The 14,248-nt window shown below is 43.7% G+C and overlaps 1 protein-coding gene across 1 annotated transcript in view; it reads right to left on the reverse strand.

Moving 5' to 3' along the window:
• The window catches only part of LOC122792263 (thyroid hormone receptor-associated protein 3-like), a 1,630,997-nt gene that overhangs the window by 249,601 nt on the left and 1,367,148 nt on the right, over positions 1–14,248 (reverse strand). Inside the window, exon 10 of the mRNA XM_044060013.1 lies at positions 6,920–7,107. Within this exon, the coding sequence (XP_043915948.1) occupies positions 6,920–7,107 (188 nt within the window). The remainder of the gene's footprint in view (positions 1–6,919; positions 7,108–14,248) is intronic.

A 14,248-nucleotide genomic window follows, 5' to 3' on the forward strand; every position in this document is an offset into this window, starting at 1 on the left:
AAAAAAGAAATGGCAGGCTTCGGGAAGTACAAGTTTACATGGCTGGCAAATTACATCATGTCATACTACAGTACACCGGTGTGATGACATCCAGATTACAGAAATTTAAAGAAAGACAAATTCTGACTGGAAGAGAAGAAAAAGCCAAATAAGAATCCATGAAGAACAGTACCTGTAGTTACATAACAGTTGATTTTTGATAAAAGTATGTAGGGAGTTTCACCTGGCCTTACATATTCCCTGCAAGTTACTATTCATTCGTCACTCAGCTTTAAGTGGCTTTTCATTAAACCTGTCTCGTTGTTTCATTAATCCATGCCATTCTGGGTTTACTTAAGAAATTCACTCCACTGTGTAGTTACTGTTCTTTTATATTCTAAAGGTCTTCCCTAACATCAGTACCATAACTTCATATATGCTGCAATGACTTGGACCACCACCACTTCTTCATAGCTTTTAAGTAATATGAAATTAGAATCCGGAATTGCTGAGGAAAGGGTTTACTTTAGAGAGTTTCAAATGATGTCAAAAAGTGTTTCATATTTGCCCTTACATTTTCAAAATGACAACCTAAATTAACTGATTTACCTACATACACTACGCAAAAATGTTTTATTTACAAATCAGATGTCCCATCATTCCTCCCCTATACAACAGAAACGTATCCACATACTTGTGCTTTTTAGATCCTTTGAGATGTTTCTCTGTTTTTTCAATTGCACGGTCTCTTGACAGGCTTGAATCATCCGATTCTACAGACTCCCTTGAGCCAATTCTTTTAGGATGTTTTTCCTTGAATTTCTTGCGCTGCTCAATATCAAGGCGAAGGTCAACTGGATCTTCCTGGTACTTCATATCTCCCTGCCAAATGTATTTTTAGAGACAATGATTAATGATGATAAAAAAATACTTCAAAAGTAGCACATGCATCTGATGGCACAGCATTTTCTTAGCAGTCTCTGATTTACTTTATCAAATTTTGCATTCCTAAGAAAAGCAAAACAACTCAAGTACATTTGTTTTACTTAGCAGAAAGAAAATAATTACAGCTAAGCAAGTTCACAATGCCACAAATGAAAGAAAATGCATTTTCAGCTTCATTCTGTCTTTCATCTTAAAGGTCAAGCAAACTATCAGCATAAACATTTCTCCAAAATACTTAAGACTACTTGTTTTAATGCACCAGGCTATACTAAGACAGTATACAATTCAGGCAAGTTTACATGACTAATATGAAATCATTACATATAGACTATGCGACTCCGTGTGTGTGCGGTGAACACATACAAAACAGCTAGCTGTCAAACATCAAGTTTTCCACCTACAAATCTAAAAACTAAACCATATTATCTTTCCTCAAGCATGGTATCATTTTCACTAATACTTAGGCTACCAAAGTATTACTTTCCATGTTACCAATCCACAGTAGACTCAAAAAAGCATTGAACTACAGCAGGCTTTATTGACCCGGTATTATTTAAATAATCAGTGAACGTTTCCAGCTTAACTTTCCCCTCTCTTCAAATCATATCATCTCCAATAATGCGCCTATAAAATATATCAATAGCACAGCCAGAGTCTATAATAAATTTCCCTTCCCAGCTGGACATAAACAAATTTGAGACTTACTGGGGTCATACCATCGAAAAATTGAGGGAACCCATACATGGGATTTAGTAGTTGCCTCTGTCCATTAGTAGTACAGGGAGCAGTCCTGGGGGACTTTTCTCTTTTCCCTCCCATAGATCCAAGATGCTCCTGAATACAGACAGGGATGATCTTTGTTTTATGTGGAGGGGAAGTCTATTCCAGAGCAGCAGTATCCACTGTGAGATGCATCTGTCATTCCAAACCGTTCGGTTGATGTTGCACCAGAGGTTTAGATCCACACTACAGACATATTGTCTGTCTGGATTGCAATCGTTCCCAAGGGAAGAGAGTCTTGAAGGGCTTGCAACGCTAAAAAGCACTGCTCTCATCTCCAGAACATTTATGTGCAAGTGGCATTCGTTTGGTTGCCATGTGCCCTGGACTGTCCTGCCCTGATAATGCCCCCACCCGATCAGGAGGCATCCATTGTCAGAGTAGCAACCGGAGGAGGTGGAACAAATGGTCTTCCCGACAGGAGCTGGGGGGAAGACATCCACCACATGAGATGCTTTTGCACGCCATGATCATAATGGTGTGAGACATTGGAAGTTCCTGGTATGACCATTGAGTAAAAAGCATCCACTGAAGGATCCGCATGTGGTATCTGGCCAATGGAAGGAGAGGTATGGCGCTGCCATGATTCCCAACACCTTTAGAACTAACCTGGCTTTGACTCTGTTGTTGTTGAGAAGAAGTGACACCAATTTGTGAATGTCTGATATCCTTTGGTTCGTTAGCCTTGCAGACATGTTTATAGTATCTAGATTTGCGCCTATGTAGGTAATAGTACAAGGCGACAAAACAGACTTTTCGCAATTTATTGAAATACCCAGTTTTGACAAACGCTAAAAGTATAATCTCTGGCCATCAGAAGGAGATGCTTGGTGGGAGCTGTGAGAAGCCAGTCGTCCAAATATGGAAACACCTGGAATCCTTGTCGTCTCAGGTGAGAAGCTACCACTGCCATGCATTTGGTAAACACCCGGGGGGCAGTGGTGAGACCAAAGGGCAGGGCCCTGAACTGAAAATGACTGGTTCCCAGCCTGAAGCGGAGGAATCTTCTGGAGCGTCTGTTCATTTTATGTGATAGCACGCATCCCGAAGGTCTATAGAGCACATCCAGTTTCCTTTGCCCAAAGGGAAGAATGGATTGCAGCGCGACCATCCAAATCTTGTTTTCTTGACTGATTTGTTCAAGACACTGAGATCCAAAATCGGTCTCCAGTCCCCTGTTTTCTTTGGAACTAAAAAGAACCTTGAGTAGATTCCGGATCCTCGTTGGTCTGCTGGCACTGACTGAATTGCTCTTTTGCAAGCAGCTTTGAAATTTCCAAAGCTGCTATATCCCTTTGAGCGGTGGAACATCTGGAAGGGATTTTTTGACTGATTTGGAAAACGAAGAAAGGGGATAGAATAGCCTTCGAAATGATGGACTGTACCCATTTGTCTTGAGTCAGGGATAGCCAGGCTTCTGGGTACAGTGACAATCTTCCCCGACTGCCTCCGAAGATGGGCAGTCGGGCAACACCTCAGGGATGCTGAAAGGGCTTGTCAGGAAAGGCTTCGATTGCCCTGGTTCTGCGGACCCCCCTGCCCCTAGGCGGCGTCTACCATTGTTATTCCCACCTCTGCCTTTGGTAGGAAAACGACTCTGTCGTCCGGCAAGTCCCTTGAGATTGTTTACGGAACCACATCTTCCCACCTTCTGGCCTTTGGGGTAAGGCCTAGAAGGAGTCGAAAAACGGACTCCGGCGGCAGAAAGGGTCTTGCCATCAGTCTCGCACCTAGTCAGAGTTTCTTTCACTTGAGGACCAAAGAGAGATGATCCATCAAAGGGAGTTCGTGAAAGACGCCTTGAAAGGGTCCGCAAAGTGCATAGCGCATCCAGGCGTGCCTACGTAAGGCTACACCTGTCCCTGCGGCTCTGCTCGCTCCATCGGCCACATAAGAGAGGAGGCATGGAGGAGTTGGATATGGAATTAAGGGTAGCCAGCTGCGTGTTCATTTTTCTTGGAAACCCGCAGCTGTAGGATCCTTTAACATTTCACTCGCTTCCTTGATCAAGTCCCTTTGAAGACGAGTGAAATGGCACAGGTAATTCAGCGAACGCATGGTAAATGTCGCTGAGGAGAACATCCGCTTCGCGTACCTATCCATGGACCTAGATTCCTTGTTAGGTGGATGGACAGGCACTGAAGGATCAGCCAGTTCCTTCTTTGTGGCAGCAGCTACCACCATAGCATCCACAGAAACTCCTTTTGATAAAAATTGCTTGTCTGATGGAGCTGTTATGAATTTAGAGGGTCTCCTGGGAGTGGGGTCCACTGAATCAGGAGCCGTCCATGCCTTCTTAGCAACCACCTGCATGAGGGGGTCAAGGGGGACACCCAGGAGGTGGAAGGACGAGAGCCAAACGCCTCAAGATACACAGATTCGTCCTCCGAAGGGTTGAGGGCTGGCCAATTTCCCTCTGTTTCAGGATCTCCAGAATGTCTGCAAATGAGACATCTTCAGAAGGGGAACGGGGAACCGTCAGAATCATCCAGATCTGTGTCTGACGTGATAGACTCAGGTGAGTCAATGTGTTTCCTCTTGCACTTCCTCTTCCGAGGGGGCTCTTCTGCCAAATCAGGAGAGGCCTCGGAAGAGGATGAAATCCCACAGGGGCTCCTGAGGAGCTGGCTCTCTGTGGTCCGGGATGAGGGAGTGAGTCGACTTACCCTGAGGCAGCATAGAGGGAGGGGCGGACGGAGCCGACTGTGGAGTAGAGCCAGGCTCTAACACACTCCGCATGACCTCGAATGCACCCCTGTCAGGTAGAGCCAGAGGTCCCCGCTCCGAGGAGCTAAGAACCCCCCTCGGCACCGACAGTGATGGCTCCGAGGTCGATGTCGGAGCCGAACTCACCAGCGCCGAAGCCCCGAGAGGGAGAGGGGGGTCGGACAAGGGTCCGATGCCACTCACCCCTTCGGAGCAGACGAGGGAAGTCCGGCGCCGAGATTCCTCCAAAGAAGAAAACGGAGCCGACGACGGAGCCAAAGACAATTGTCTCGGCTCCGAAGTAATCACAGTCTCGGCTCCGACGCGACCCGGCTCCGAACTCAAAAGAGTCGAAGGAGGAAAGAGTTGATGGACCGGCGGCCGCAGCGACTGATGAGTCGGGCTCTGAAGCATCTGGGCTAGTGCCTCGGACTTAAGCAGTCGACTCACTACCCTCTGAAGGTCATGATCGGACAGCCTCGATGACCTAGAGGAATGAGACCTTTGGCTCCGTTCAGACAGCAGGGGAGATCCTGGAGCCGAATGAACGGAGCCAAGAGATGGTGACCTAGACCTCTTTCTGGTTGTCGGCTCCGAAGGTCTGGTCGGAGCCGACACGGTACTCAATAACCTCGGCTCCGGCCGAGCCGAGGAGCCACAGAAACTGTGGACTGAGACTTATCGGCTCCAGCGGGAGCCGATAAAGGCAAAGGTTGAGCAACCTGAGGTCTCGGCTCAGAAGCCGGAGCCGAAGACCTCGATGCCTTAGAGGGCTTCCCTGTTGAAACTGACAGGAATCCTCTGGCTAATAAGCCTCTCAGAATCAACTTGTTTTCTTTCCTGCAGGACCCTGGGGCTGAAGCCATGGCACACAGCACAGGAGTCCTGCAGGTGCAAAGGCCCAGACAATAGACACAAGAAGTGTGAGCGTCTGTCAGAGACATTTTCTGACAGCACGCATCACACTTCTTGAATCGAGACCTTTGCTTCTTTAGACATTTCCCTAACTGACAGGTGTACACAAACACACACCCAAACACACAAGTTATACCCTGTCAGGAAAAATAATAATTTTAGTAGTGATACTAGAATTTAAAGTACAATAAAATTAAAGTAAACTACAAGAAACACAAACACTCCACTAGGGAAGGAAGGCCTAAGGGCCCAAAGGAAGAACCAAAGGTTCTTTGGTAAAAAACGGAAAATTTAGGGTCGGGATAAAGTTTTTTAATCTACACTAACTAAGAAGAAATTTAACTTAAAAGGGGTTAAAGAGTAACTTTTAGAAGAAAAAGTTAACACTCACCAGGAACCGGTAGAAGCAACCAACCTCGAAGCTGTAGCGGCAAACGAGATCTGAGGTAACTCTCGCCTAGCATTGTGGGATATAAGGGGAGCCTCGAGCCGGTGGAACCAACTCTCGAGCTTTTTAGAGTGGCCGAGTCGGAGCCGAGGTCGGCTCCGAACCCATCCAGCAAGAATGAAGGCGAGATAGACAACTTAACATCATACATTTTATCCATCTTGAGAAGAGATGTTGGCAGTGCATGCAAGAAAGTGAAACAAAACTGCTGAAAGGAGGAACAATACATAAAGGAGACAGATGATGCAGTGAGAGGTGAGCAGGTTTGCTGTAGAGCAAAATGGTAAATGTGAGAGAGAAAGAAGTAAAGGGTTGAATTAGGAGTGCAAATTTGTAATATGTAGAAACTGGGATGTGGCCTTGTAGATACCTGTGTACAGAGTACAGGGGAGCTATTAGCCTAGCCACTATCATTATTACTTGACGATTTGTTAGTTTCCTTCAGAAAGAGAGAGATCCAAACTGTGCATGAGGGAAAAAAGAAATGGCAGGCTTCGGGAAGTACAAGTTTACATGGCTGGCAAATTACATCATGTCATACTACAGTACACCGGTGTGATGACATCCAGATTACAGAAATTTAAAGAAAGACAAATTCTGACTGGAAGAGAAGAAAAAGCCAAATAAGAATCCATGAAGAACAGTACCTGTAGTTACATAACAGTTGATTTTTGATAAAAGTATGTAGGGAGTTTCACCTGGCCTTACATATTCCCTGCAAGTTACTATTCATTCGTCACTCAGCTTTAAGTGGCTTTTCATTAAACCTGTCTCGTTGTTTCATTAATCCATGCCATTCTGGGTTTACTTAAGAAATTCACTCCACTGTGTAGTTACTGTTCTTTTATATTCTAAAGGTCTTCCCTAACATCAGTACCATAACTTCATATATGCTGCAATGACTTGGACCACCACCACTTCTTCATAGCTTTTAAGTAATATGAAATTAGAATCCGGAATTGCTGAGGAAAGGGTTTACTTTAGAGAGTTTCAAATGATGTCAAAAGTGTTTCATATTTGCCTTACATTTTCAAAATGACAACCTAAATTAACTGATTTACCTACATACACTACGCAAAAATGTTTTATTTACAAATCAGATGTCCCATCATTCCTCCCCTATATAACAGAAACGTATCCACATACTTGTGCTTTTTAGATCCTTTGAGATGTTTCTCTGTTTTTTCAATTGCACGGTCTCTTGACAGGCTTGAATCATCCGATTCTACAGACTCCCTTGAGCCAATTCTTTTAGGATGTTTTTCCTTGAATTTCTTGCGCTGCTCAATATCAAGGCGAAGGTCAACTGGATCTTCCTGGTACTTCATATCTCCCTGCCAAATGTATTTTTAGAGACAATGATTAATGATGATAAAAAATACTTCAAAAGTAGCACATGCATCTGATGGCACAGCATTTTCTTAGCAGTCTCTGATTTACTTTATCAAATTTTGCATTCCTAAGAAAAGCAAAACAACTCAAGTACATTTGTTTTACTTAGCAGAAAGAAAATAATTACAGCTAAGCAAGTTCACAATGCCACAAATGAAAGAAAATGCATTTTCAGCTTCATTCTGTCTTTCATCTTAAAGGTCAAGCAAACTATCAGCATAAACATTTCTCCAAAATACTTAAGACTACTTGTTTTAATGCACCAGGCTATACTAAGACAGTATACAATTCAGGCAAGTTTACATGACTAATATGAAATCATTACATATAGACTATGCGACTCCGTGTGTGTGCGGTGAACACATACAAAACAGCTAGCTGTCAAACATCAAGTTTTCCACCTACAAATCTAAAAACTAAACCATATTATCTTTCTCAAGCATGGTATCATTTTCACTAATACTTAGGCTACCAAAGTATTACTTTCCATGTTACCAATCCACAGTAGACTCAAAAAAGCATTGAACTACAGCAGGCTTTATTGACCCGGTATTATTTAAATAATCAGTGAACGTTTCCAGCGTAACTTTCCCCTCTCTTCAAATCATATCATCTCCAATAATGCGCCTATAAAATATATCAATAGCACAGCCAGAGTCTATAATAAATTTCCCTTCCCAGCTGGACATAAACAAATTTGAGACTTACTGGGGTCATACCATCGAAAAATTTTGGGAACCCATACATGGGATTTAGTAGTTGCCTCTGTCCATTATTAGTACAGGGAGCAGTCCTGGGGGACTTTTCTCTTTTCCCTCCCATAGATCCAAGATGCTCCTGAATACAGACAGGGATGATCTTTGTTTTATGTGGAGGGGAAGTCTATTCCAGAGCAGCAGTATCCACTGTGAGATGCATCTGTCATTCCAAACCGTTCGGTTGATGTTGCACCAGAGGTTTAGATCCCTAGACCGAGTATTTCTGATGACACTTAACTTGCTGATATAAAGTAAATCCATCAACATTAGATTCAAAAGCACAAACCTAACTTTGTCATTTGTGACTTGAAGGACAGTGAAGGGACTGCTGAAAGAACTGCAAACAAAACAGCTTTTATACTTATTAACTTAATATTTGTATAAAAATTGATGTAAACTGCATGTTATATTTCAAGCCAACTCTGTATAGCTGTGTTATAACTAGGGTGGGGTGAAGGGGGTGGCGGCCCAAGTGCAAGCTGCTAAGGATGATGATACTGTCGGAGTGCAGTACTGGCTTCAACAAATTAATGCAATACTGCATTTGCAGTAATGGCTAATGTACAGAGTGTGTGATAATTTAACAGTAAGAGTTTCAGAGCAGAAGAGCTTTTTGGTCTTCAGCTTTTTTAAAGACATTTTCTTTTTTTGTTTCTCTTCAGCAGAGTTCAGGAGGTCACCAGTGCAGGGAGATGCACAGGGTGCTGAAAGACTTGGCTATGGTTCTGCTGTACAGCATGCAATCATAGTTATTTAAATGTGAGGGGAGTGAGTTTCATCAATGACTGTATATATAGATATACACACATATAAACAATGTACTTTTTCTTGTCTGTAACGTATCCGGGCTTTACACTGTAACAATATAAGAAAGAATGCAGTGTAATAATATAAAAATGAAGCACTTTTCATACTTGTCTTTTAAAAAGGGAGGAATTTAAAGAATGGATAGTGGACATTATTTGAGAATTATCAAGAAGATGCATGCCAGAAGGGATAGTCAGTCAAATGGATAAAATGAAAATGGAGTTTAAAAACATGGTACAAATAAGAGAAAAGTGGGAAAGTAATGAGAATTGTTTAGAGGGTTCAACAAAAATTAAAGCATCACAAATGAAGGGGGATCTCAGAGATCAAGAACAGCACCAAATAGAGTGTTAAAGGAAAAATAAAGTATTATCTGGGTATCTGTGAGTTTAGAAAATTTGCTGTTAAGCAATGTTTTAATAATGCCACAAAGCAAAAATTTTTGGCACAATAACTTAAGACCACAGAAAGAAGAAAGAATTGTATCTAAAAAACCTAGGCAGCCTCTGACAAATAAAATAACTAGAGATTCTATACAGATATTAGAGATATTTCAGAAACTGAATGAAAATGTGTACAACGCAGAGGAGTGGTAAAAACAAGAAAAGGCACAAATTAAACATTTATGGAAGAATTAGTTAAGCCACAGTTAGAGGAGGATAAGTAAGGCTCAGCAATTACTAGCCAAGACAGGAAGAGGTGAGATAAGAACTGGTGATGTACAATCAATCAACAAAGGAATCTCCAGGAACAAACAGTATTCCTACGGAAATGTGGAAGACAGATTCATAAATATTCCAAGGTCAATGAGTTTTATGATCCAACAGGGTGTGCACAAATTTTATGATTATGCACACCCTTGTTATTTCCCTCCCTCAGGTCAAACTAGTCAATCCTGGAAGTAAATGTGTGGATATATGCATCCAGTCATCTATGTTGAGTTTAAAGGAAAAATATGAGTTGTGCTGCTTAACATGCAGGGGTAATTTATTCCACAGTTTTGGGAAACACTCGGTTATAAATCTGACCCTCCACTGTGTTTTATCTAATGGTAAATATTTAGGTTCCTGGTTCTAATACCTAAGATATTGGACTTGCAGAGATATAGGAGGTCCAGAAAGTACAGTTGTGTACACTTACCATAAATGTAGATGTTAGAGTGTATTCACTGTTGCAGTCATTACATTTGGGTTATCTGCCTGCAGGTAGCCATCAGCCGGCCTGAATACCAGAGTCTTGGATCCCTGCGTTGGATGCTGTCTCCTCTTCCATGACGTCAGGTCGTCAGGGTATAAAACATGCAGCCGACGCCATTACATCAGTTTTTCTTGCCCCATATGTCAGGTGCCCCCAAAATGGGAAGCAATTATATGTTATGTTACACTCCCAACAAAAAGCAAATACACCAAACAAGAAGGAAAGGTAGAGCCACGAGAAGTCAGGGGGCTGGAGGGAGGGTAACCAGGACTGCAACAGTGAATACACTTGAACATCTACATTTATGGTAAGTGTACACAACTGTACTATGTTTTTCGTGTTTCAGTGTTGCAGTCATTACACTTGGGTTGATTCCCAAATCTCAGGAAGGGAGGAGGAAGTTAGAGAGCATTAGGGCCAGCTATTAAGCCCTGCAAAACTGCAGTGGCAAAATCAGCTCTGGATTTAGAAAAATAGGCATGTGGTAATGCTTGGTGAAGGTATGTACAGAGCTCCAGGTAGCAGCTTCTAGGATGTCCCTGGTAGGGACTCCTCTGAGAAAGGCTGTAGAGGTACATGCAGTCCTGGTGGAATGTGATCTAATCCCCTGTGGGGTAGGTTTTCCATGGTGCTTATAGCAGAAATGAATGCAATGGGCTATCCATTTAGAAATGGTTTGCTTCGAAATGGCCTTCCCCTCTGCCCCTGCAAGCAAAGCCAACTAGCAGCTGCTCCAGATTTTCTGAAAGGCTTAGTCCTGTCCAAATAAAATCTAAGTTGTCTGTGCACGTCCAAAGAGTGCAGTATTCTCTCTCCTTTGTTTTGTGGATTCGTGAAAAAAGTAGGCAAATGAATGGACTGATTTAGGGCTACACTAGACACCACCTTGGGCATAAAGGAAGAATTGGTCCTGAGGGAAATCCTGTCTGCATGGAAGGTAATGAAGGGCTCCCCTGCAATAAGGGCCTGTAATTCAGAGACTCTTCTAGTTGAAATGATGGCTAGAAGGAAGGCTGTTTTCCAAGAAAGGAATTTCAATTCTGCAGTTGCAGCTGGTTCAAAAGGAGGGAGAGTGAGCTTTTCCAATACAAAGTTGAGATCCCAGATCCCAGGCTGGAGTAAGGGCTCGCCTGGGGGGGGGGGGGGGGGTCTTAAATTTTTTGCCCATCTGAGGAATTGCTTGAACAGTGGGTGAGAGAAGAGGGGTGGTTCAGTATTATAATGTGTTGAAATGGCAGAAGCATGAATTTTGATAGACGAGAAGGATAGGCCCTTGTAGAGCATTTCTGTTAAATATTGAAGGATATGAGGCAATCTGGGCACCGTAGTGCCCATTCTCTGAGTCTGGCTCCAGGAACAGTATCTTTTCCACTTTTCAGCATAGGATTTTCTAGTACTAGGTCTCCTTGCTTCCAGAATGACATCTAGCACCTGCTTACTGAGGGATGCTATTGGAGAGCTCAAGGAATCAGCTAGGCTGCAAGGTTCACGGTTTGAAGCTGAGGGTGCAGAATCTGGCCCGCCTGCTGGGACACAAGGGAAGGTGTCTGAGGTAGGTGCCATGGATCCAGCAGAATCATACTGCGCAACAGAGTACACCAGTGCTGGTGAAGCCAGTCTGGTGCAATCAGTATTGTCCTTGGTTTGTCCTGTTCGATCTTTAGCAGAACCTTCGAGAGGAGAAGCAGAGGGGGAAAGGCATAAACGGAGAGGCTTTCCCAGGTAAAGGACAGGGCATCCACTTTTCAAACTTGACTCTGGGGAGTCCTTGTACTGAATTTGTCCAACTAGTAGTTCTGAGGGGAGGCAAACAGGTCTATCTCTGGAGTTCCCCATTTTTTCCTCAAGAGGTTGAATAGCTTTGGCTCCAGTTTCCATTCATGTGGGTCCATGAGATTTCTGCTTAGGTCGTCTGCCAGTGAATTTAGCTTGCCTGGCAGGAATTGAGCTTTTAGGTGTACTTGGTAGCTCAGGGCTGTGTTCCACAGAGCCATGACTAGTCTGCAGAGGGTACAAGTGGGTTCCCCCCTGCCTGTTTATGTACCACATAACTGTGGTGTTCTGTCTTTACCAAAAATTGTCCTGGAAGGATAAGGTCTTTGAAGGCTGTCAGGGAATTCTGTACAGCTAACATTTCTTTCTGTTTGATATGCAGGTGCATCTGACTCTGGTTCCATTTGCCCTGAATGCAGGAGTCTGCTAAGTGAGCCCACCCCAGGGTTTGGGAGGCAGGGGGTAGATTGAAAGGGAGCCCCTTGTTAGGTGGCAGGCCTCTGCCCACCAAAGGAACTCTGTCTTTATACAAGGAATGATATGAATCATTGTCTCCCGGTCCTAAGAATGTTGACACCACATGCTTTTTAGATACCATTGTAGTTTCCTCATATGCAGTCTTGCATATGGAATTAGTAGAATGCAAGAGGCCATGAACCCCAGGGCTTGTAGGATTTTCCTTGCAGATAGCTGGGTCTTTGTGGCCAGTAGTCTGAAGTAAGCTGTCAAACACACTTGTTTCTCTGGCGTGAGAAAGCCAGCTGGGAAGTTGTGTTCAAGCTTGCGCCCAGGAATACAATTTATTGGCAGGGTACTAGATGATATTTCTTTTCGTTTATGGTGTACCCCAGCGAGGTTAGGAGTTTCTTTACAAATGCCAGATGTTTTAATAGCATTTCCTGGCTTTCTGCCTGAATTAGACAATCGTCCAGGTATGGGTATATATGAATGTTTCTCTGCCTGAAAAATGCAATGGCTGGAGCTAGACACTTTGTGAACACCCTGGGCACAGTAGATAAGCCAAAGGGAAGTGCAGAGAACTGATAGTGCATGGAGCCTGCTCTGAAGCGTAGGTATTTCCTGCAAGATTCCCTTATAGGAATGTGCACGTAAGCTTCCTTTAAGTCTAAGGTTGCCAACCAGGCATCTTTGCCTAGCATAGGAAGCAGCTGTTGAACTATAAGCATTTTTAATTTTGGGATTATCAAAAAGGTGTTTAGAATAGAGAGGTCCAGGACAGGACGCCAGGAGCTGTCTTTTCTTGGTACCAGGAAGAGTCTTGAGTGAAAACCTTGTCCCCTTTCTTCTGCTGGGCCAGGCTGAATAGCCATGATACTTAGAAGAGAGAGAACCTGCTGTTGAGCCTCTGCCCAGTGATTTGGGGGTAAGTCTGGCCAACCGTTTGGGGTTGGTAAGGTGTGGAAGTGGAATCTGTATCTTTGGAAGACTATTTAAAACCCATTTGTCCTGGGTAATGAGTTCCCAGTATTTTGCATGCAGGGCAATCTTTCCCCCTAAGGGAGCAGGCAGTTGAGCAGAGCTTGGAAGGTTTAAGGTTAAGTCATTGTGACATTTTTCCATGGGGGGGTGTCTTACAACTTCCAGATTTGGAAGTTTGAGCCCACCCCCACTGTTAATGCCTGTTTGTGTGCCTTGAGACTGTAGCCTAGGTGGTCTGCTGTTCCTGGGTTTGGACTGGGAAGGCCTGGAAGAGACTGTTGCAATCATTACATTTGGGTTATCTGCCTGCAGGTAGCCCTCAGCCAGCCGGAATACTAGAGTCTTGGATCCCTGAGTCGGATGCTGTCTCCTCTTCCATGAAGTCAGGTCTTAGAAGGCCAATGCCTACTAAATCTGGGAGGCTGTACTTGCAGGAAATCTTTAACAGTTTGCATAGATTTAGCTTTTTCCTCCATCTTTTTAAGGACGACTTCTGCTTTGTTGCCAAACAGGCGGTCTTGGTTTAAGGGAGCATCCAGTAATTTAGCTTTAACATGATCTGGCAAGTTTTGCTCCTTAAGCCAAGCATGCCTTCTAAGTACAGACCCAGTGACAGCACCCTTGCAAGATGCTTCTAGAGAGTCAAAACCACATTGCAAAGTATGTTTACCAACTTGTTCAGCAGAATGCATTAAATCCTGTAATTCTTTATGTTCAGCACAGTCAGGAATCAACATAATTTTCTGTTTAAGAAGTCCCATAATATGCTGCTGATACTTTAACATACGAAACTGGCAGTTTAAGGCCCTAATGGCCAAAGCAGCAGGAGTGTATACCTTCTACCCCATCTGTCCAAAGCCCTGGAATCTCTAGCAGAGGGGGCAGGGTTTTTGGTAGTAGTAGCCTTAATTCCTTTAGGTCCTTAGGAAATGGTCTCTAGGTCCGCAGTAAGATTCTTGAAGAGGAACTTGCGAGAGTCAGGTACTCTGTAATACCTGTCAGGTTTTCTTGGAGCTGGAGGTAAACTGCCTGGGGCCAGGCTGGAGGTAAAGTGCCTGGGGCCAGGCTGGATTCCAAGAAGTCATCATCTACAATGTCCAGAACAGGA

Source organism: Protopterus annectens, chromosome 1.part2, assembly GCF_019279795.1.
Source record: "Protopterus annectens isolate FY-2018-M chromosome 1.part2, PAN1.0, whole genome shotgun sequence".
Taxonomy (NCBI): Eukaryota; Metazoa; Chordata; order Ceratodontiformes; family Protopteridae; genus Protopterus; species Protopterus annectens.